General features: G+C 36.2%; 1 protein-coding gene across 3 annotated transcripts in view; it reads left to right on the forward strand.

Annotated features, from left to right (window-relative positions):
- Positions 1-24,404, forward strand: part of TAB2 (TGF-beta activated kinase 1 (MAP3K7) binding protein 2) — an 86,620-nt gene that overhangs the window by 57,608 nt on the left and 4,608 nt on the right. For all 3 annotated transcript variants that reach the window (XM_060283606.2, XM_030853202.3, XM_030853205.3), the window contains 3 exons: positions 15,690-15,850; positions 16,066-16,159; positions 17,414-17,494. In XM_060283606.2, coding sequence (XP_060139589.1) covers positions 15,690-15,850; positions 16,066-16,159; positions 17,414-17,494 — 336 coding nt within the window. The remainder of the gene's footprint in view (positions 1-15,689; positions 15,851-16,065; positions 16,160-17,413; positions 17,495-24,404) is intronic.

Here is a 24,404-nt window from a genome sequence, read left to right on the forward strand (position 1 = left end):
AATATCAGTTTTATCTTATAACTTGAAGCTTGAATGGTAGCCTTATCAGATCTTCAGAATAATCAACTCTTGATTTGTCTGTTTTCTTAACGTTCATAAAACTTTCTTTTCAGTAACTCTGTCACCTGTAGTGATGCAGATTTTCCCCTTAAATTTTCTTCAAATAAAAATTCATAAAAACATTTTAATAAGAGATTAGTGAACTAATACAGTAAATCTGCCTTCTTTGACCAGAAGAATTCTCTGTTCTTCATTTTTCTAATACAACATTACTTGTCTTATTTTATAACAAAATTTAAATTGCTGTGAATTCTTGAATAACTCAAAGAGAAATTTGAATCCTGTTCCTGGTACTTATTTCTTTCAGTCTCCCTTAAACATCAGTTAGTGCAACCTTTCTCTTTGTTCGGAATTGTGAATGAAAACATTAGTTTTAAATCTATCTCACTTGATTGTCCTTTTCTGGAACAGGCTAGTTAATATTGGTGTAATACTAAATTATATCTATATTAATTCAATTAGAGATAATTTCTATCATATCACATTTTATCTGACCCCTTAAGTTATTTAATCTTCCGTAGGAAACTGTTAAATTCATTCAGATAAAAAAGGAGAGGATGTTTGTCTTGACTATTGACTCAGGTTTTGTAAATTAGCTGGAGTCCTTTAGAGTAAGGATGTATCTCAGTCATCCTTATATCGCCAATGAATTGTTCCAAGTATTATAGATTGGAAAATACTGTATCACCCCCATGCAGCATGTAGCCTCCTACTACTATTAGTACCACTTGTCGTTTTTAGAATTTCTAAAAGTAGTGATTTTACTGCTGAGTTTCTTAGAGGAGCCTGATTGTTTTGGTTTATTTTATGTTTTAAACAATTATATTCTAGTGATTCACAACCCAAGCTAGGCTGTGGTGCTTTCAAATTCCGTAATCACCTACGAAGCCTTCAAAACATAAAAATGCCCAGATTCAGTCCACACTTGCTCAATTAGAGCTTCTTAATGGTGAAGCCTGGGTGCACGTGTGCATGGGTGCCCATGTGTGTTTTAAAGCTCCATGGGTGATTCTGATTTCACTAGAAATTGTGCTGAGACTTTATTTTCCATATATCTGTGACTAAACTGGAACCATTTTTGTTTAGTTTTGGCAGTAAATTATTTTTAATATAACAGTATTTTTTTCCACTGATACTTAATTCCTGTTCTTCCCTCAAAGTCCTTTCTTCTCCTCTCCTTCCAACAAAATAGTAGATTTCCTGTGTTTGGATAGTTACTGATTCTTAAATGGAGAGTAATTTTTTTCTTCCAGTTTTATTGATATACAATTGACATATAGCGTTGTATAAGCTTAAGGTGTACAACATAATAATTTGATTTACATATGTACATCATGAAATGATTACCACAGTAGGTTTACTGAACATCCATCATCTCATATAGATACAATATTAAAGAAATAGATTTTTAAAATGTTTTCCTTCTGACTGAGAACTCTTAGGATTTATTCTCTTTTTTAAAATTTTTTTTTTAATATTTATTTTTTTGGCTGCATCGTGTCTTAGTTGCGGCACGCGAGATCTTTCTTTGTGGCGCCTGGGCTCTTTGTTGCAGCGTGCAGGCTTCTCTCTAGTTGTGGCCGGCAGGCTCCATACCACACAGGCTTAGTAGTTATAGCAGGTGAGCTCAGTAGTTGTGGTGCGCAGGCTCCAGAGCGCGTGGGCTCTGTAGTTAAGGCACGTGGGCTTAGTGGCCCCGCGGCATGTGGGATCCTAGTTCCCCGATCAGGGATCGAACCCACATCCCCTGCATTGTAAGGCGGATTCTTAACCACTGGAACACCAGGGAAGTCCCTCTTAGGATTTGTTCCTAACAGCTTTCATTTACAACGTACAACAGTGTTAATTATCTTTACTGTGTTGTGCATTACATCCCTAGTATTTATTTATCTTATAACTAGAAGTTTGTACCTTTTGACTGCTTTCATCTAATTCCGCCCCCCCCCCACCTCTGATAGCCACAAATCTGATGTCTCTTTGTTTGTTTTTGAAGTATAATTGACCTACAACACTGTATTAGTTCCTGGTACACATCATAGTGACTCAATATTTCTGTACATTTCAAAGTGATCACGATGATTAGTTGTCATCTGTCACCATACAAAAATATTACATAATTATTGACTATATTCCCCATGCTGTACATTTTATGCTTGTGACTCAGAATTTCATAACCAAAAGTTTATACCTCTTAATCTCCCTCACCTGTGTCTCTCCTCCTCCCACCACCACCCCCAGAGAGTAATTTATTTTATGAAGATAACTCGATAAGGGGAATTTTTGTTTAAAGTAGATGTGAGATATTTGTATACTAACTGGAGTGTGAAAATAAAGTATTGCTTAAATGTGCTAACTCCAACTTCTCTCCCATTCTCTCTCGACCCTTCTCTAGTCAGGATTTTTCCCACTGCAGTCAGCCACAACTGCTCCTGTCAAGGTCATCAGTGACAGCATCGTTACTAAACCCAGTGGTCTTTCAGCCCTTGTCTTCCTTGATCTGTATCAGTAGCCTTTGCCGCTGTCAAGCACCTTCTTCTCTGTGAAACATTTTGTTCATTTGACTTACTATAGGATAATACACTAGGATTCCACCTCTCCTTTTATTCTTTGGTGGTTCTCCCTCATCTCTCTGACCTTTCACTTCTTTGTTCTTCCACTTCTTTGTTCAAAGAAGTGAGATCAAAGCCTCAGAGTTCAATCCTTGGGCCTTCTCTCTTTTCTGTCCTTACCATTCCCTAGATGATCTCAGCCAGCCTCATAACTTTAAATATTATTCTATGCTAATAGCTCCCAAATTTGTAACTCTAACCTGGACTTACTTCCTGAATTTCAAGCAGTTTAATTAACTGCCTACTTAACATCTCCATTTGAATGTTTACTAGGCATCCCAAGTTTACTCTGTCTGAAACAGCTTCTGACATTGCCCCGAACTTACTCTTCCTATCTCCATTAATGGCAGCTTAATCAGGCCAGAAACTTCAGAAATACCACTGACTCCTTCCTTCTTTCATATTTCACATCTAATTTGACGATAAATCCTGTCAACTCTAACCTTCAAAGTATATCAAGAATTCTTTTTTCTTACCACCCCCGTTCATTGTCACCACTCTGGCCTGAGCTACTGTCATCTCTTAGATGAATTATTGCAGTAGCCTACCTGCTTTCACCCTTGCCTACTTATGGTCTTGTTTTAACTCAGCATCCACTGGGATACAGTTTTAAAACATAAGTCAGATCATATGACTCCTCTGCACATGATCACTACCTATTTCATTCAGCCATCCACTGCCTCTCCCCCATCTCTTTTCCTTTTAGTTACCACCTCACTCACTCTGTTCCAGCCCTGCTGGCCTTCATGCTACTATTCTTTAAACATAGAAGGCATACCTTAGGGCCTTTGAACTTGCTATTCCCTCTGTCTGAAATTCTCTTCTCCCTGACTCCACAGTTAACTCCCTCACTCCCTTCAAGTCTTTACTCAGAAGTCTACCTTTTCAGTGAGACTATCCCTGATCTCCCTATCTGAATCCACCCCCCAGCATTTCCTGTCTCTCCATCATTGCTTATATTTGCTCAATGGGGAAATGAATAATCTAATATTAAGATATATAACAGCTAATACCTGCTGAAAGCTTATAATGTGCTAGGCATTGTTCTGAAAGCCCATTTATTTCTCACAACCAACTATAAAATAGGCACTAGTAGTATTCCTGTTTTCAGCTTAAAATACTTAGGAACAGATAGGTTAAATACCTAGCCAAAGGACAAGTAGCAGCGTCAGGACTCTCACGTAGGCAGTTAACAGAGCCCATGGCACTGTCTTTCCAGATTTTCAAAATAAACCCTCTGGAAAGATGCTTCAGGTTTATCTTGTACCTTCATATAACCCCTGGTGCACCACTGTAGGGGCTGTGTATGCCTCAGTTTGAGAAGCATGGAACTAGAAGATCACTCAATAAAAATAAATAAAAACAGGCAGCTATCACAAAAGAAATCACAATATAGATAATATATAGCTATAATTTGAAATAACTTGAAACAATAAAGTAATAACCTTGGTAGATGTAGGAAGCACCTTTTTATTTTTTTCTTTTATTTTTGGCCGCACTGCGTGGCATGCGGGATCTTAGTTTCCCGACCAGGGATCGAACCCGTGCCCCCTGCCATGGAAGCAGGGTCTTAACCACTGGACCACCAGGGAAGTCCCGGAAGACCTTATAAAGACACCTGAAGGTAAAAAAAGCTTTGCTAATGAATAAGGGATCTGTTTTGAGAGCTCAAAGGCTACAAAAAAAAACAGGTTTCCCCAGAATGGGCCACTCAAATTATTTCTCTTTACTGAACAACCTCCAAACAGCTATAACAACCATGATCACTTTCTTTAAGCGTACCTACCTATGTAAGGAATTTCCTAACATTCGTATGGCTGTGTACCCTTGTGTTATCTGCATGTGCACACGGTACTGGGGTGGGTGCTGTTCTGCAACCTCTTATCTCATTTCCCTCTGTTTAACGTGGAACTGGTGTTGACCAAGATTTCTGTATCATCCAGTGTCAAAATCTTGATCTAGTGTTTCATTGACTTGGTTCTAGTCAAATCAAAGGACTGTTCTTTCCAGCAAAATGCATCTCTTGCGATGTTAACTTATACATGTGTAATGCTTTACAGTTTACACAGTACTAAATGAGGTGACCCAAATAATACTGATCTTTAAGTAAGGATCTTTTCTGAACTCTAATTTGTGTGGTGTGGGTAATAAAGAGAAAAGAAATATCCCTGCCTCCTGCAGTGAAATTGATCTTTGTAAAGCTCCTGAATCATACTGTTTCAGAGTAGAAGAGCAAGTTAAGCCAGGTACTAGAATCATGGGAAAATACTTTTCTCAAATTGAGGCGAGAACGTGCCTAAATAAATGTGGTAAACAAAACGCATTATTTTTCATTTATTTATCATTTAACATTTGAAATATAAATATACTACAATAAAAATTTCAAAAATGAGAATTTCTTTTTAAAGATCTATTGTTTCATACGCCCTCTGCTATAGAATGAAAAAAGAGGACAGTTAATGAAACTTCTTTTGGGACCCTGCTCATCTCAGCACCAAGTCTATCACCATCACCCCCTGTAAAGGAAGTAAATTATACTTTAGTCCTTAATCATTCACTGTCTTCTGAGACTTTCTGGTGTCCTCCCCGCATTCATAGAAGTTTGCTTTTTGTAACACTGGAAACTTCTATAGGTGTGGAGAACAAATGCTCCACTCATTCAAACCAGTTTTCATGGTAGGGGATTGGGGGCAGTGGCCTGTGGTCTGTGTTTTGTTACAGTTGCCAGAGGCTCTTACCAGACTAACATTGCTGCCAAAAATGATTTCATCTTCTCCATTATTGCTACAGAAAGCATCTATGGCATTGATCTAGCTAAAGTAATAAGCATTTTTAATGATACTTTAATACTTTTTCTTCCAGTTATATTTATGGTCCCATTACATTGTCAAACAGCAACTATGACTTTAAACCTAAAATAGAAATACAAATAAGAAAATGTATGAGAGGAAATTAGCTTCTTGGACTTTCACATTCCTTGTCTTTTTTTTTTTTTTTTCTGTACGCGGGCCTGTCACTGTTGTGGCCTCTCCTGTTGCGGAGCACAGGCTCCGGACGAGCAGGCTCAGCGGCCATGGCTCACGGGCCCAGCCTCTCCGCGGCATGTGGGATCTTCCCGGACTGGGGCACGAACCCGTGTCCCCTGCATCAGCAGACGGACTCTCAACCACTGCGCCAGCAGGGAAGCCCCTCCTTGTCATTTTTTTCAGCAGTACTTCCCTCCAGATCACAACACCTTTCTATTTAATGAGATTTAATAAAAATGCTAATCATGACAAAACTTGAGGGGGCTAGATATTCTTTTCAAAAGGAACTAGAAATTAATTTAAATTTTAAAATTTGCACTTTGACTCTGATTCACCTGCTGATTGGAAATGCCTTTTTTCGAACGTTGACTCACTATGTTGACGTTGAGGTCACATTAAATTAACTCAGTAGTTAAGCTTGACTTCAAACCACTTAAAGAATTTTTTTCCTTTCGAATCTGGCCTACTTCTCGTAGGTTCTTCCTGGTCTTAAGACTACCTACCTTTTTAATTTGGAATGAATCTCAAGGCTGGAAGAGACTTGTTTCACCTAGAACTCTGCAACAAACGTTATCCAGTCCACTTACCCATCCAGCAGTTGGTCCTGCAGGACCCCTGTCAAGCGTAAACCCATTGTGTACTGCGTGCTTTCTGAGGGAGAAATTGCCTCCTAAGGCAGCACATTCCATTTCTGAAGAGTTCTGCCTACTAGCAAGTTATTTCCTATGTTAAACTGAATTTTCTACAAGTATTAATGAAAATAACATATCCATATGGTAAAAGAAATTTAACCCAAAAAAGGGAAGATACAATAAAAATGTCTCCTTTTGACCCCTGACCTGTCCCTTCCCCCAGCCATCCCACTGTTCAATTATCAGAGGTAATCTCCATTAGCAGTTCTTGATCCTCCTTCCCTTTATAATTACTCTCTCTCTCTGTCTCACACACTTTTTTTTAATGGGAATGCAATATATGTATATGGGTATACATAAATACATATATGTGGCATTATATAATATGTACATACTCTACAGTATGTATAACATAAACATACTCTTTGGGGATATATTATCTACTTTTTTTGTTTAACATCTTAAGATCATTTTATTTTAGCATGTACGAATATTTCATTCTTTTAATTTACTTTAAAAAAGTCTTAGTCATTATTTTAACATTTATTGAGATAAAGTTCATCAGTCATTTACAGTGTACAAGTCAGTGATTTTTAGTATAGTCACATGTGTGTAACCATCACCACAACCAATATTAGAACATTTTCATCACTTCAAAAAGAAGCTCCGTACCCTTTATCTGTCACCTCCTATCCCATCACCTCCACCCTCAGCCCTAAGTAGTCACTAATCTACCTTCTGTCGCCGTAGACTTACATATTCTGGACATTTCATATAAGAGGAACTACATAATATGCAGTCTTTTGTGACTAGCTTTTTTCACCTAGCATAATGTTTTAAAAGCTCATCCACCTTGTAACACGTGTTAGGACTTCATTCCTTTTTATGGCCCATTATGCCATTGTATAGATATACTGCATTTTGTTTATTCATTCATCAGTTCATGGACATTTAGGTGGTTTCCAGCTTTTGCCTATTGTGAATAATGCTGCTGTGAACATCTGTGTACAAGTTTTTGTGTGGACATATGTATACACATATGTGTAGGTATACACATAAGAGTAGAATTGTTGGGTCCTGTGGTAGCTCTGTGTTTAGCCATTTGAGGAATGAACTGTTTTCCACAGTGGCTGCACCATTTTGTATTCCCACCAACAATGTACAAGGGTTTTGATTTCTCCACATCCTTCACCACAGCTGCTTTTTTCTTTGATTCTTGCCATCCTAGTGGCTGTAAAGTGGTATCTCATTGTGGTTTTGATTTACATTTCTCTGATGGCTAATGATGTCAAGGATCATTTCATGTACTCACTGGCCATTTGTATATTTTCTTTGGAGAAATGCCTGTTTATTTCCTTTGCCTATTCTTTAATTGGGTTATTTGTTTTTATTAGTGAGTTGTATGAGTTCTCTGTATATTCTAGATATAAGTCCCTTATATGATTTGCAACTATTTTCTCCCATTCTGTGAGTTACCCTGTCACTTTGATAGTGTCCCTGAAGCACAAGTTGTTAATTTTGCTGAAGTCCAAGTTATCTTTTTCCTTTCATTATTTATATTTTTGCTGTCATATCTAAGAATCATTTGCCAAATCCAGGGTCATCAGGATTTACCCCTGTGTTTTCTCCTGAGAGTTTTATTGTTTTAGAGCTTAAATGTTGGTCTTTCATCTATTTTGAGTTAATTTCTGTGTAATGGTATGAGATAAGCGTCCAGTTTCATTCTTGTGCATGTGGCAGTCCAGATGTCCCATCACCATTTGGGCTGTTGTGTTGTTGCTGCAAAGTTCTCTCCTGTACCACAGGTGGCCTTTTCTTTTTCTTTTCTATACTGGAGTAGAGTTGATTAACAATGTTGTGTTAGTTTCAGGTGCACAGCGAAGTGACTCAGCTATAGGTATAGCTATAGGTATAGGTATAGGTATACTAAGGTATCTACTCTTTTTCAAATTCTTTTCCTGTTTAGGTTGTTACAGAATATTGAACAGAGTTCCCTGTGCTATACAGTAGGTCCTTGTTGGTTCTCTATTTTAAATATAGCAGTCCAGCACCATTTGTTGAAAAGACTCTTCTTTTCCCATTGAATGGTCTTGGGACCTTTGTAGAAAATGAGTTGACCGTAAACACATGGGTTTATTTCTGGACTTTCAGGGTTTTTTTTTATTATCTGTATGTCTATCCTTATGCCATTACTACACTGATTATTGTTACTTTGTAGTAAGTTTTGAAATTGGGGCAGGTAAATTCTACTTTGTTCTGTTTTTAGATTGGCTCTTTGAGGTCTCCTGCTATTCCATATATAATTTAGAATCAGCTTGTCACCTTCTACAAAGAAGTCAGCTAGGATTCTATAGGGATTACACCAAAACATTTTTCTAAATATACTTGATTTTTTTTTTAAATGCAAACAGACCAAAAAGGGTTTATGATGGAAAGTTCCCCTCCCTGGAGACAACCAGTAGCTGGTCACAAACAGTTCATTTTGTGTTCTTCTAGAAATTGAAATTGTATATGAAGCATATGTATATTTATACCTTTTTTTATACAAATGAAGCATAGTATTTTACTCTCCGTCTTTATCAGTGTTTTTGTTTTTATCTCTTTGAGAGTATTCCATGTCAGGCATTGCAGATCTGCTTCTTTTAAAAATGACTGCATAGGGCTTCCCTAGTGGCGCAGTGGTTGAGAGTCCGCCTGCCGATGCAGGGGGCACGGGTTCATGCCCCGGTCCGGGAAGATCCCACATGCCGCGGAGCGGCTGGGCCCGTGAGCCATGGCCGCTGAGCCTGTGCGTCCAAAGCCTGTGCTCCGCAACGGGAGAGACCACAACAGTGAGGGGCCCGTGTACCACAAAAAAAAAAAAAGAAGAAGAAGACTGCATAGTATTTTGTACCATGATCTCTAATCAGTCCTTTTTTGACAGATCTTAGGGTCTTGTTTTTACAAACTGCTGCAGTAAAAATTTTGTGCATACAAATTTTGCCTGCACCCAAGTATGTTAGCAGAAGAGATTCCCAGGAGTGGAAAACTGCTGTGTCAAAGGATATGTGCATTTTTAATCTTGATAGATGTATCATTTAGGCTTGGTTATGCTGCTGTAAGAAACTGTGTCTTTAAACAACAAAGGTTTATTTCTAGTTCACTTGCCAATTAGATTAGCTGGTGGGCACTTCTACATCATCCTCACTTAGGTACCCAGGTTAAGGGAAGCTCCATCTCTGTGCTTCCGTGATTGTTCAGGCAAGGCAAAGGACATACAGCAAATCAGCTCTGACTCCTTAAGCTTCTGCTCCGACACTTGTTACTCTTTAGAAAAAACAAGTCCACATAGCCACCCCTAATTCAGAGAGAATGGAGAGGCGCCGTTCTACCACATACCTGGAAAGCAGAGAGGCAGAAATATTTGGTGAAGGACACTGATGACCGCCTCAGTGCATGTTGCCAGTTTTAATTTTGAGACTCTCTCTAAAGAGATTCTACCAGTTTATACTCCTATATTTATACATGGGGAACATTTTTAGTAATATTTATAAGAATGTCCTTTTCTTCTTTCTTTCTCCCACCCATCACTATGTAGGTGATTGAAAAAAATACATCTTTGTCTGTCTGATAGGTAAAAATATATTGTTTTGGTGTTTTTAAATTTGCATCTTTGAATATGAGTGAGGTTGAGCATCTTTTCATGTATTAATTTTTAAGCCATTTGTATTATTTATTTTGTGAACTTGCTTGTTTTGTGCCTAGTCTGTTTTTTCTAATATGTTGTTACTTTTAACTTGGTCAATAAATTTTTTTGTTGTTTTATAAATTTTTTTATTTTTGTACATTCAAACTTTTTAATCTTTTTTTCCTCTGCCTTCTGTTTATGTTTAGAAAGCCCTTCTCCACTCCAAGATTTTGAGAGAAAAGAACAGAAATCTTGTGTGTATCTCCTGTTTAGTTATAGTGATACTCCTTGAAATCATATCGAACTGGCCTTATTTCTCTTTCATATGGCATCCCTTCAAAAACTTGAAAATAACTACCATATCCCCTTTTAAAGTATAAATCTTTCTAAGCTATAAACATTCCCAATTCCTATTATGGTTCATCCAGTTGTATGCTTTGAGGCTCTTTAGGTGTCTGTAGGCCCCAGTTTTCTTTTTCTCTAAAACAAAGCTTTTAGACAGTATCTGTATCATAATGCTGTAAGAGTACATGCAGCATCTTAATTATATGGAAATAAATGACAAAAAAGTTGTCTAGCAGGGGTCCCATACTCATCTATTATTAATACTAATATATAAGTAATTTAAATTTCTTAAAAATAATTACAGAGGTTAAGCATTATTTTCTTGGTTTTGTTGTAAAATGTGTTGCCCAGATTACAGGCCCAGTTGCAACACTGTTGCAAGATCTGATTTCAAGCTGTCCTTAAAAGTGGCAAAATAGATTAAAACATCAGCATGCTTTATTTTAAAGAGTAATTGCCGTCTCTGAATCTTGTGACACAATCACCAAATAAGCGATTGTAATTACACAGTGGTATATAAAGCATCTAAACATCCCTGCTGTCCACAGCTACAGTCCAGAGAAATCTTGATTTATTTTAGAAGGTGACATTGTGCCTTTTGGGGTACAATGACTTAGGCCACATGGTACCACACTTGGGCATTTAAAATTGCCCTGACAGACAAAAATTTTAAAGACAGTAGAAATAAGTGTCTTATGTTTCCAGTGATAAAGTTTATCTCCTTCACGCTCTCTTTTTTTTTAAATAAGCCTAAAATCTTTGTATCCATAAATGCCTGGTACATTTTCCAATGGCAAAGGCGTCTTTTTTTTAATATGCCCATCCAATTCTCTTATTTTTTTTTTTTAACTTCTGGAGAAATTAGATGTCATTTACATTTATAGAATGCCTAAAATTAGTAAAGCTAGCGCTGTCTGAAACTTCAGGTGAGTTTTTCTATTTACAAATAAAGTTGAGTAATTTATTGTCTCCATTGTTTATTGGAAGCTGGCCAAAGTTCGGTAAAGACTACGTTTTCCGAGATTGCTGTGTGAAATATCTAGTATGCCTATAGAAGCGGTTTTAAGAGCCTTAGTATGTATTTTAAGTAACTAATTGTCAGTTATTTTAACAACCACCAGGGGGCGTTGCATGCCTAAATTACCTTTATTCATTAAAATTTAATTTTGACTGAAAGAAGATTTAAAACGTACTGAGTATTTTTTCTCTGCCTGTTATTCCTCCTCCTTTTTTGTCTATTTAAAAGGACAAGGTAGATAGTTAAGTTTGGAAAACTGAAGATATCGTTGTATGATTGAAATGTTAAATATAACCCTTATTTCCTTAGTAGAACTAGCATATAAAAGAGCCATCTTTCTGCAGTGTCAGCAACCTAAAAAAGTCTTGCCATATTTTAAAATTATTAAAATTTTGCTAAGTAAAACATATTAGAAGTACACATTCAAGGAGACTTTAAAATAAATGTCCAATTTTTGTTTTAACAGTATTTCCTAGACATTTCTATTTCATTTTACTATCCATTAAAAGTCAAATTATTGTTGTTATTTTACATTTAATAGGTATTTATCAAGTGCCTACAATTTTCAGGGTTAAAAATAGATACAAGGTGATACAAAAATGTTTACCCTCAAGGAGATTGCAGTTTAATTGAGAAATGTACTTTATCATGAAAAATCTAAAATGCTGAATTTTTCCAAGTGAAAAATGAAATGAACTCATCTAACAAAAAAAGATTCCCCTTTAGTGTGAAATGATTTATAAATACAAAGTAATAATATGTAAGCTCTTGATGTAGTTTATTCCCTTTGTTTCCTTCCTTCACACTTCACTCATGGTAGTAATTTACTTAATGCCCTTTGAACTAGTACAAAAAGTAATTTCAGTTCCATTACGATTTAAATAATTTAGGATTCCAGAATAGGGAAAATTAATGTGATTTGGCTGAATAATTAAAATATTATTACAATGCAAATATTACAAATGAAGCTGCAGCATAGTCTTTACCTGTGCCTTATTATGGTTTAACTACTTGTATATAATTGGATATTATTTTAATTTTATCAAGGTATACATACTTGTGTGTGTGTGTGTGTGTGTGTATATATATATATATATATATACACACACACACACACATATATTCTATGTATAACTACTCTATATAGACCACAGTAATGTATCTAGGTATAGGTCTTTTTTTTTTTAATCGTCCATTTTTCTACATTCACTGGACCTTCAGTTTGAAGGCTAGCATCTCCCTTCAGACCAGGAAATCTCCTGATTTCCAGTTTCTTATTGCCTCTTTCCAGAACTTATTTTAATCAGCTATTTAACGTCCTGGACCAATTTTCTATTTATTTCTCATTGTCATATTCTCAGTATATCCCATTTCCTTGTCCTTCTGTTTTGTAGTTGAGATTTCCTTAAATTTTCTGTCAGTCCATGTATGAAATGTTCATTTCAGCAGTAATGTTTTAACTTCTAAGAGCTAGTTCTCCGATTCCTTTTTCATAGCAGATTGCTGTTTTATGGATGCTCATTGTCTGAACTCTCTTAATGGTGTTCATTAGAAGTTGAGTTCTCTCATCTCCCTATTCAGTTATATTCACTTAGTCTGGGTTTAGTCTTTCTCTTTATCTAGGTCTTTCACATGTCAGATGTTACTCAAATGTGTGGTGATCCTTGGCTATTGCTTCATATTTGAGAATGAAGGACTATGAGGGCTAAAAGCCCTGGGTAAGCAAGTGAGACTCGTCACTTGGCAGACTTTGCTCTGTGAGGAATAAGTGAAGAGCCTTCTGCTGCAAGAAAACACTCCACTATCACCACCTAGCATTCTTTGTGTATGGGAACCAGCTTGAGAAATGTGTGTTTGAAGGAGCCTTAAGAATAAGCATACAGCTACCTGCCCTTCCACAGGATGGGGAGAGATCAGCTGTTCCATAAAGAGACATCCAATTAACCCCCTTTTCTGGCCCACTCCTCACTTCTGCCTTCTGTTGTTACCTTCATTCTCCAAAGTCTGGAGTCTCTTTAGGTTTCTGCAGGCAAGTTAGCTGCCTCTTTGCAGTACAGTACTTGTCTATGAGACTGCAGCTTTCTCCTCCATAAACCTATGCCACTTCATCTACTTTCATTCTCCAGAAACTTGTTGAAATTTCTCGTCCATTTATTGCCTTCTTCCTATTTTTTATCATTGTTGGATTCTATCAGTTTTATTCCTCTGTCATTTTCTTGGGGTTTCAGGAGGCAGAAGATTATGTAAATGCAATGCTCAATCATCTTTAAATGGAAGTCCTCTCTAATATAATTGATTCTTCGTATTTAATTGTTATAACTCCTTACTTTGAGGTTCTCTCCCTGCCCTCGTGGTATGAATTTCGACCACTCAGAGTGTAATATAGGTTGGGTTTCAATTTCTTAGAAAATCTGTTCTTATCCCCTCTCCATATATAATATTAAATAATATAACAAATGTATATCTTATTTTCTAATTCAGCACACATATGAATTATCACATATCATTAGAACCACTAAGTAAATGTGTTTTAGAAGAGTAGCCCCCGCTCGCGGCTACTAGAGAAAGCCTGTGCGCAGCAATGAAGACCCAGCGCAGCCAAAAATAAAATAAATAAATAATGTATTTTTTTTTAATTGTGGGTTTTTTTTTTTTACATATTTAGGAAAAAACTTTTAGGGAGAAAATCTCCATTACTTTTAAGAAATACTGCTTTTAAGTAATCATTAATTTGAACAAATGTCTAATGCCACTTGAGACATGTTGGTAGGTGGTTAGGGTTTAGAAACGAAGGAAAGTGTATTACGTACTCCTAGTTCTCCTTTGCCTTGCCCTTCATTCCCACTTCATGCTTCCGTCTTTCTCCTCTTATTATCCCACTCAAAAATTAACAGCCCGCTCCTCATCTTTTTTAAGAGAATAAAATAAACCCTAATGCAGAATTCTTATATTTTGGAAATAGAGGGATAAAAGTCTGCAATTCAAATAAAATAAACCAAATTAATAAAAGCCTGACAGAACAAGCTTGGGGTAGGTATGGATGTACAGAGACATGGTGAGTTTTCTACCAGGAACATGTGTACCTCCAAAAACACTGCCCTGTGTTCTTAGAATATATATTAAAATGGGGGAGAGGGTAGCAAGAATCTGTCATGGTTTTTAAAACTTGAAACATAATGCCCTAATACTCTTTTCTTCCAATAAGTAAGAAAGAAGAATTACAGAGGAAATACCTGTGGATTATATTAGTGTCAAATTTTTGTTGGGAAAAATTATGTATTGTTTAAAGTTAATTTTAAAGTACTTGAGCCTAACTAGCCTCCCGCACCTCACACCCTAATTCTGATTCTAGAATACACTACCAGATTGAATGGCCTGAATGTATATAGCCTTTTCCTTATTTTTTAGATTCATGGAAATTTGAGTTTGATTGATGATGACTGTTTAGCATTAATCTAATCTGTTTAATCGACTTGACTTTTTCATTTTTAGAGTTTATTTATTGTATTTTCCAAAATCTGCCTGTTTTCTCATGGTAGAATCATCCCAAGCTGCCTTTTAATAGAAGTCTATTCAGGTATCTTCACTACCAGTCCAGTGTCCTGAGAAGTGAAGCTCACATTGTCCAGAGATGGCAGGAACATATACCAATTTTTATGGTTTAATAAGGTTTCCCAAGCAATTCATCATTCATGCGACAAGATTGATTGCTTATTTTCTTTCCGTATGAAATCTTAGGAAAATATTTTCACAAAATGTAATTGCAATATAAGAAAATGTGTTTGATTTATCTGAATGGTATTGTTTTTAATTTGCAGTTTGAGGAATTTAATGTTAACATTCATATGAATTGAAATCAGTTTTAGTTGTTGTATACATCAAAATGGATTTAACCTAACTCATGTTCCCTTCTAAAATATCTATAACATGTCTATATTAGGATACCTTATGTATAGTCCAAACATGTCAGACTTTTTGGAGTAGAGGGGCTTATCCTTTCAAGGGGTCAAATTTGAATTAAATAGTAAGTAGGTTAATTGACTCTACTAGACCTTTTGAGCGGTTATAGGCAAAAATGCTGTCATTGGCCATATTAAAACCTCCCCCCCCCAAAAAAATGAGTGACATTTGTATGCTTAAAATAATTTTCAAGTAAAAAATTTTGAAATTTTAAATGTTTAACTCACAATATTTTGTGTTATTTTTATCTTTGGGATTCTTGGCAGCCTCTCGCTTGTCACAGAAGTAGTCATTGTTTTGTTTTCCCAAGGCTGTTTAAAGGTTAATTGACTAACCTGGGTGGGTCCTCATATTTACTAATATGTATTGCAGCTCTTTTGGTACATCAGAAGGCCAGAATGGAACGACTTCAAAGAGAACTTGAGATTCAAAAGAAAAAGCTGGATAAACTAAAATCTGAGGTCAATGAAATGGAAAATAATCTAACTCGAAGGCGTCTGAAAAGATCAAATTCCATATCCCAAATACCTTCAGTAAGTCTTCCTTTCTCTAACTGTTGTGACTGCTATGCTTGAACATGAGAATAGGCAATCTGTCATAAGTATAAAAGCTTGATCTTGTTTTCTAGAAATGCTCTTAATTCATACTTCTTTCTCTGTCCTTACCTCCCCCTGCAAAATTTCACTCTTTCTAAGCTAATAACACAAGAGTTCAATGTAGATCCTTCTCACATGGAATTATTTTTCAGCTCGAAGAAATGCAGCAATTGAGAAGTTGTAATAGACAACTCCAGATTGACATTGACTGCTTAACCAAAGAAATTGATCTTTTTCAAGCCAGAGGTAAAGTTCAATGCATACTCAGCTGAAATTCATTTTTACCAACTCTTTTCCCATGGCTAAAACCAGACTTATCAATTGTGATCTTACTGTTTCAGATTTGACTTTGGAGCGTATAGTGCTACTTGGATTTTTGTTTTCACTCACTCTCCACTCCCCCCCAAAGTTGTGTATTTGGTTGAGGAGTAATTTGATACATTGTATAGCCTTCAAATCCCCTTTAGTCATGTGTTAAGGGAAGACAGTGATCAGTATGTCTGGCTGTATTGTCAAAAGTATTGCTGTTATGTATTAGTATAATCTGGTACAATATTTAATAAGATTAAGATGTACGTACCTCATATACCTTTTTCCCTTTCAAGAATTATGCTTTTAAGAACATAATTTAGAAGGCATCGCCACCCTAATGGTACTTTCTTAATTGCTAAAATAGAGAAGAAAATAAAAACACGGCTTATATATTTTTAGAACAATGATAGTTTATTATACTTGAGCTATTCTTGACAAGCAATAACTGCTTATTGTAAAACAAAAAAATGTTTACAATTCAGTTCCATAGACAACTAAAAGGAATATTTATAACTTAAACCTAATTCTGAAGTTTAGAAATAATAGAAATATATAGAATGGAAAAGACAGGAAAGGGAAGAAGCCAAAAAATAAGCCCTTAATCATACTTCTTAGTATGTGCCAAAATCCATTAAACTGAAAGATGATTTGTTTTATTTTAGTAAGTAAGCTGTTTATCTTGAAACATTCATTGAAAATGCCATAATTTAACTTTGGAGAGAAAAAGGAAGTTAGTGCCAGTCTAGAAACTATAATTCTTGAACTTGTTCCTTTTGTTTAAAATCTGAAGCTTTGTATTACATTACTACAAGGTTTTTATACTTACTTGAAGCCAAGCTATTTAGTTGCTTAAGACCATGTTAAAATTGTATTTTAAATTGTTAAATTTTAAGTTATCTTGTCACATAGAACAGGCGTCTAGTTCTAATTCTGTTACTGTCTTACTGGCATTAATTTGACTTCTTCCCCAATTTACCACTTAGACCTCTGTTATGGGTACTATATTATACCTATCTCAGCTGTTTTTGAAACCCTGACATGTAATTTGACATTAGAGGTGCAAAAAGTATTTATTTCTTCTATTTATACTGTGATATTTTTTAGAAAAAAAATATTTGGTTTTTTTAACAATTTTTTTAATATTTTTGAGCTATAAGCATTGATATACTTACTTTTTATGTATTTCAGGACCACATTTTAATCCCAGCGCTATTCATAACTTTTATGACAATATTGGATTTGTAGGTCCTGTGCCACCAAAACCCAAAGGTTAGTGTGTCCAGTAAGCGTGAGAACTGTTGCATTTTGAAAAGCAAGGTTTTGGAAAACCTTCCACTCTAGAAGTGCTTCAAACTTCGGCATTCTTGGATGGATTCATTTGGAAGATATTTATTTTCACTTACATGCTGGGAATTGGAGGGGTGCAAAAATGTAATGTACTTAGCTCTTGAAAAGTAATATGCATGTCCTAAGGATTCATCATATACTCCCAAAATAGCAAATCTTGGCCAAAAAAAAAAAGATCACCAGGTGCGGATACTTGCCTTCTTTGAAATTTTAGACAAACGTTAAGGAAGACACCTTAGGAAAGTTTATTTTTCATGAGTATTCTGTCCTATATAGTTTACGCATAGTTCTCTGTAATCAAAATACTCTGAATTTTAGACAAATGGTTTTTTAGAATAATTACCTATTATCATTTTTACATCACTGATATTCACAGACTGTATAGACACCAAACTAAGAAATGTCGGAACATTTGTTTGGGTTTTTTTACTCCAGGCGTTAAAAAACATATAAAATGGGAATAAGAAAGAAACAAGTATGTTACTAGTTTTTTAGTTTGTTACAAGAATTTTCATAGTCTCTTTCAGTATCCTGTGCTGTCCACTCGTTTTTGTTCAAGTATAATTTAATTAGGCCTAGCTTTATCTTCATATTTTTTAATTTAAATGTCTTTAAACATCGTTAGCTGGAACGTAATGAACTCTTATTACAAAGGAGCAAAAGTGAGATTAGGGTATTTGGCATAGTACATGGGGAAGCCAGTGTTCAGACATTGGATGCTATTTGGATGTTAATTGAATAAAGGAATAAAGAAAACAGTGGTATAGCCTAGCTTCCTAAAATAAGCAAAGTGAGTATTTTAGCCTCTAAATGAGTTGCCTTAATACACTCTTTTTTACTGTCTTTCAAAAACTAAAATTTTCATATAAAAAGATCCTGTTTTGTTTCAACATAATCCAGTACTTATGTGTTGAGGTTAGGAGGGAGGTGGAATACAGATGAAATAAGATTTGTCTTGAGAGTTGTAGAAGCAGGATAAGTGCCTGAGGGTTTATTTCACCGTTCTCCCATGATAAAAAGTTCGAAAAGAAAAACTCCAGTACTTAAAAACCTTTGCACAAAAGATAGAAGCTTGTGTACTGGCTACTTTGGGAGAAATAAAGAATCAGTCATTTTTGCCTTAAAGCTAAAATAGGGAGTTACTAGTTTCACTTATAGAGGTTTACTTAGTTCTTGAAATCAGTTCTACTTCACAATGCAGGGGTGTTTTTTGTTTGTTTTTTTAACATCTTTATTGGAGTATAATTGCTTTACAATGGTGTGTTAGTTTCTGCTGTATAACAAAGTGAATCAGCTATATATATATACATACATCCCCATATCTCCTCCCTTTTGTGTCTCCCTCCCACCCTCCCTATCCCACCCCTCTAGGTGGTCACAAAGCACCGAGCTGATCTCCCTGTGCTATGCAGCTGCTTCCCACTAGCTATCTATTTTACATTTGGTAGCGTATATATGCCCATGCCACTCTCTCACTTTGCCCCAGCTTCCCCTTCCCCTTCCCCGTGTCCTCAAGTCCATTCTCTATGTCTGCGCATCTTTATTCCTGTCCTGCCCCTAGGTTCTTCATAACCATTTTTCTTTTTTTTTTAGATTCCATATATATGTGTTAGCATACGGTATTTGTTTTTCTCTTTCTGACTTAACTTCGTTCTGTATGACAGTCTCTAGGTCCATCCACCTCACTACAAATAACCCAATTTCGTTTCTTTTTATGGCTGAGTAATATTCCATTGTATATATGTGCCACATCTTTATCCATTCATCTGTCGATGAACATTTAAGTTGCTTCCATGTCCTGGCTATTGTAAATAGAGCTGCAGTGAACATTGTGGTACGTGACTCTTTTTGAATTACGGTTTTCTCAGGGTATATGCCCCATAGTGGGATTGCTGGGTTGGGTTGTATGGTAGTTCTATTTTTAGTTTTTTGAGGAACCTCCATACTGTTCTCCATAGTGGCTGTATCAATTTACATTCCCACCAACAGTGCAAGAGGGTTTCCTTTTCTCCACACCCTCTCCAGCATTTATTGTTTGTAGGTTTTTTGATGATGGCATTCTGACCAGTGTGAGGGGATACCTCATTGTAGTTTTGATTTGTATTTCTCTAATGATTGGTGATGTTGAGCATCCTTTCATGTGTTTGTTGGCAATCTGTATATCTTCTTTGGAGAAATGTCTATTGAGGTCTTCTGCCCATTTTTGGATTGGGTTGTTTGTTTTTTTGATATTGAGGTGCATGAGCTGCTTGTATATTTTGGAGATTAATCCTTTGTCAGTTGCTTCATTTGCAAATATTTTCTCACATTCTGAGGGTTGTCTTTTTGTCTTGTTTATGTTTTCCTTTGCTGTGCAAAAGCTTTTAAGTTTCATTAGGTCCCATTTGTTTATTTTTGGTTTTATTTCCATATCTCTAGGAGGTGGGTCAAAACAGATCTTGCTGTGGTTTATGTCATGGAGCGTTCTGCCTGTGTTTTCTTCTAAGAGTTTTATAGTGTCTGGCCTTACATTTAGGTCTTAAATCCATTTTGAGTTTATTTTTGTGTACGGTGTTAGGGAGTGCTCTAATTTCATTCTTTTACAGGTAGCTGTCCAGTTTTCCCAGCACCACTTATTGAAGAGGCTGTCTTTTCTCCATTGTATATCCTTGCCTCCTTTATCAGAGATAAGGTGACCATAGGTGCGTGGGTTTATCTCTGGGCTTTCTATCCTGTTCCATTGATCTATATTTCTGTTTTTGTGCCAGTACCATACTTTCTTGTTTACTGTCGCTTTGTAGTATAGTCTGAAGTCAGGGAGCCTGATTCCTCCAGCTCCTTTTTTCTTTCTCAAGATTGCTTTGGCTATTCGGGGTCTTTTTTGTTTTCATACAAATTGTGAAATTTTTTGTTCTAGTTCTGTGAAAAATGCCATATGTAGTTTGATAGGGATTGCACTGAATCTGTAGACTGCTTTGGGTAGTATAGTCATTTTCACAGTGTTGATTCTTCCAGTCCAAGAACATGGTATAACTCTCCATCTGTTTGTATCATCTTTAGTTTCTTTCTTCAGTGTCTTAGATTTCTGCATACAGGTCTTTTGTCTCCTTAGGTAGGTTTATTCCTAGGTATTTTATTCTTTGTGTTGCAGTGGTAAATGGGAGTGTTTCCTTAATTTCTCTTTCAGATTTTTCATCATTAGTGTACAGAAATGCAAGAGATTTCTGTGCGTTAATTTTGTATCCTGCTACTCTACCAAATTCATTGATTAGCTCTAGTATTTTTCTGATAGCGTCTTTAGGATTCTCTATGCATAGTATCATGTCATCTTCAAACAATGACAATTTTACTTCTTCTTTTCCGATTTGGATTCCTTTTATTTCTTTTTCTTCTCTGATTGCTGTGGCTAAAACTTCCAAAACTATGTTGAATAATAGTGGTGAGAGTGGGCAACCTTGTCTTGTTCCTGATCTTAGTGGAAATGGTTTCAGTTTTTCACCATTGAGAACGATGTTGGCTGTGGGTTTGTCATATATGGCCTTTATTATGTTGAGGTGAGTTCCCTCTATGCCTACTTTCTGCAGGGTTTTTATCATAAATGGGTGTTGAATTTTGTCAAAAGCATTTTCTGCATCTATTGAGATGATCGTATGGTTTTTCTCCTTTAATTTGTTAATATCGTTTATCACGTTGATTGATTTGTGTATATTGAAGAATCCTTGCATTCCTGGGATTAACCCCACTTGATCATGGTGTATGATCCGTTTAATGTGCTGTTGGATTCTGTTTGCCAGTATTTTGTTGAGGATTTTTGCATCTATGTTCATCAGTTATACTGGCCTGTAGTTTTCATATTTTTGTGGCATCTTTGTCTGGTTTTGGTAGCAGGGTGATGGTGGCCTCGTGGAATGAGTTTGGGAGTGTTCCTCCCTCTGCTATATTTTGGAAGTGTTTGAGAAGGATAGGTGTTAACTCTTCTCTAAATGTTTGATAGAATTCGCCTGTGAAGCCATCTGGTCCTGGGCTTTTGTTGGAAGATTTTTAATCATAGTCTCAATTTCAGTGCCTGTGATTGGTCTGTTTATATTTTCTGTTTCTTCCTGGTTCAGTCTTGGAAGGTTTTGCTTTCCTAAGAATTTGTCCATTTCTTCCAGGTTGTCCATTTTATTGGCATATAGTTGCTTGTAGTAATCTCTCATGCTCCTTTGTGTTTCTGCATTGTCAGTTATTACTTCTCCTTTTTCATTTCTAATTCTATTGATTTGAGTCTTCTCCCTTTTTTTCTTGATGAGTCTGGCTAATGGTTTATCAATTTTGTTTATCTTCTTAAGAACCAGCTTTTAGTTTTATTGATCTTTGCTATCGTCTCCTTCATTTCTTTTTCATTTATTTCTGATCTGATCTTTATGATTTCTTTCTTTCTACTAACTTTGGGGGTTTTTTGTTCTTTCTCTAATTGCTTTAGGTGTAAGTTTAGGTTGTTTATTTGAGATGTTTCTTGTTTCTTGAAGTAGCACTGCATTGCGATAAACTTCCCTCTTAGAACTGCTTTTGCTGCATCCCATAGGTTTTGGGTCATCATGTTTTCATTGTCATTTGTTCCTAGGTATTTTTTGTTTTCTTCTTTGATTTCTTCAGTGATCTCTTCGTTATTTAGTAGTGTATTGTTTAGCCTCCATGTGTTTGTATTTTTTACAGATTTTTTCCTGTAATTGATATCTAGTCTCATAGTGTTGTGGTTGGAAAAGATACTTGAAAAAATTTCAATTTTCTTAAATTTACCAAGGTTTGACTTGTCACCCAAAATATGATCTATCCTGGAGAATGTTCCATGAGCACTTGAGAAGAAAGTGTAATCTGCTGTTTTTGGATGGAATGTCCTATAAATATCAATTAAGTCCATCTTGTTTAATGTATCATTTAAAGTTTGTGTTTCCTTGTTTATTTTCATTTTGGATGATCTGTCCATCGGTGAAAGTGAGGTGTTAAAGTCCCCGACTATGATTGTGTTACTGTCGATTTCCTCTTTTGTGGCTGTTAGCATTTGCCTTATGTATTAAGGTGCTCCTATGTTGGGTGCATGAATATTTACAATTGTTAAATCTTCTTCTTGGATTGATCCCTTGATCATTATGTAGTCTCCGTCTTTGTCTTTTGTAATAGTCTTTATTTTAAAGTCTATTTTGTCTGATATGAGAATTGCTACTCCAGCTTTCTTTTGATTTCCATTTGCATGGAATATCTTTTTCCATCCCCTAATTTTCAGTCTGTATGTGTCCTTAGATCTGAAATGGGTCTCTTGTAGACAGCATATATATGGGTCTTGTTTTTGTATCCATTCAGCCAGTCTGTGTCTTTTGGTTGGAGCATTTAATCCATTTACATTTAAGGTAGTTATCGATATGTATGTTCCTATTACCATTTTCTTAATTCTTCTGGGTTTGTTATTGTAAGTCTTTTCCTTCTCTTGTGTTTCCTGCCTAGAGAAGTTCCTTTAGCATTTGTTGTAGAGCTGGTTTGGTGGTGCTGAATTCTCTTAGCTTTTGCTTATCTCTAAAGGTTTTAATTTCTCTGTGGAATCTGGGTGAGATCCTTGCTGGGTAGAGTAATCTTGGTTGTAGGTTTTCCCCTTTCATCAGTTTAAATATGTCCTGCCACTCCCTTCTGGCTTGCAGAGTTTCTGCTGAAAGAGCAGCTGTTAACCTTGTGGGGATTCCCTTGTATGTTAATTGTTACTTTTCACTGCTGCTTTTAGTATTTTTTCTTTGTTTTTAATTTTGATAGTTTGATTAATATGTGTCTTGGCGTGTTTTTCCTTGGATTATCCTGTATGGGACTGTCTGTGCTTCCTGGACTTGATTGACTATTTCCTTACCCATATTAGGGAAGTTTTCAACTATAATCTCTTCAGATATTTTCTCACTCCCTTTCTTTTTCTCTTCTGCTTCTGGAACCCCTATAATTCGAATTTTGGTGTGTTCAGTGTTGTCTCAGAGGTCTCTAAGACTTTCCTCAATTCTTTTCATTCTTTTTTCTTTATTCTGCTCTGTGGTAGTTATTTCCAGTATTTTATCGTCCAGGTCACTTATCCATTCTTCTGACTCAGTTATTCTGCCATTGATTACTTCTAGAGAATTTTAAATTTCATTTATTGTGTTATATGTCATTGTTTGTTTGCTCTTTAGTTCTTCCAAGTCCTTGTTAAACGTTTCTTGTATTTTCTCCATTCTATTTCCAAGATTTGGGATCATCTTTACTATCATTACTGTGAATTCTTTTTCAGGTAGACTGCCTATTTCCTCTTCCTTTGTTTGGTCTGGTGTGTTTTTATCTTGCTCCTTCATCTGCTGTGTGTTTCTCTGTCTTATCTTGCTTAATTTACTGTGTTTGGAGTCTCCTTTTCACAGGCTGCAGGTTAGTAATTCCCATGTTTTTGGTGTCTGACCCCAGTGGCTAAGGTTGGTTCAGTGGGTTGTGCAGGCTTCCTGGTGGAGCGGACTGGTGCCTGTGTTCTGGTGGATGAGGCTGGATCTTGCCTTTCTGGTGGGCAGGACCACGTCCAGTTGTGTGTTTTGGGGTGTCTGTGACCTTATTATGATTTTAGGCAGCCTTTGTTCTAATGGGTGGGGTTGTGTTCCTGTCTTGCTAGTTGTTTGGCATAGGGTGCCCAGCACTGTAGTTTGCTGGGTGAAGCACTGAGTGGAGCTGAGTCTTAGTGTTGAGATGGAGATCTCTGGGAGAGCTTTCGCTGTTTGATATTACATGGGGCTGGGAGGCCTCTAGTGGTCCAGTGTCCTGAACTCGGCTCTCCCACCTCAGAGGCTCAGGCCTGACATCTGGCCAGAGCACCAAG

The sequence above is a fragment of the Globicephala melas genome, chromosome 14 (assembly GCF_963455315.2).
Source record: "Globicephala melas chromosome 14, mGloMel1.2, whole genome shotgun sequence".
In the NCBI taxonomy this organism is placed as follows: Eukaryota; Metazoa; Chordata; class Mammalia; order Artiodactyla; family Delphinidae; genus Globicephala; species Globicephala melas.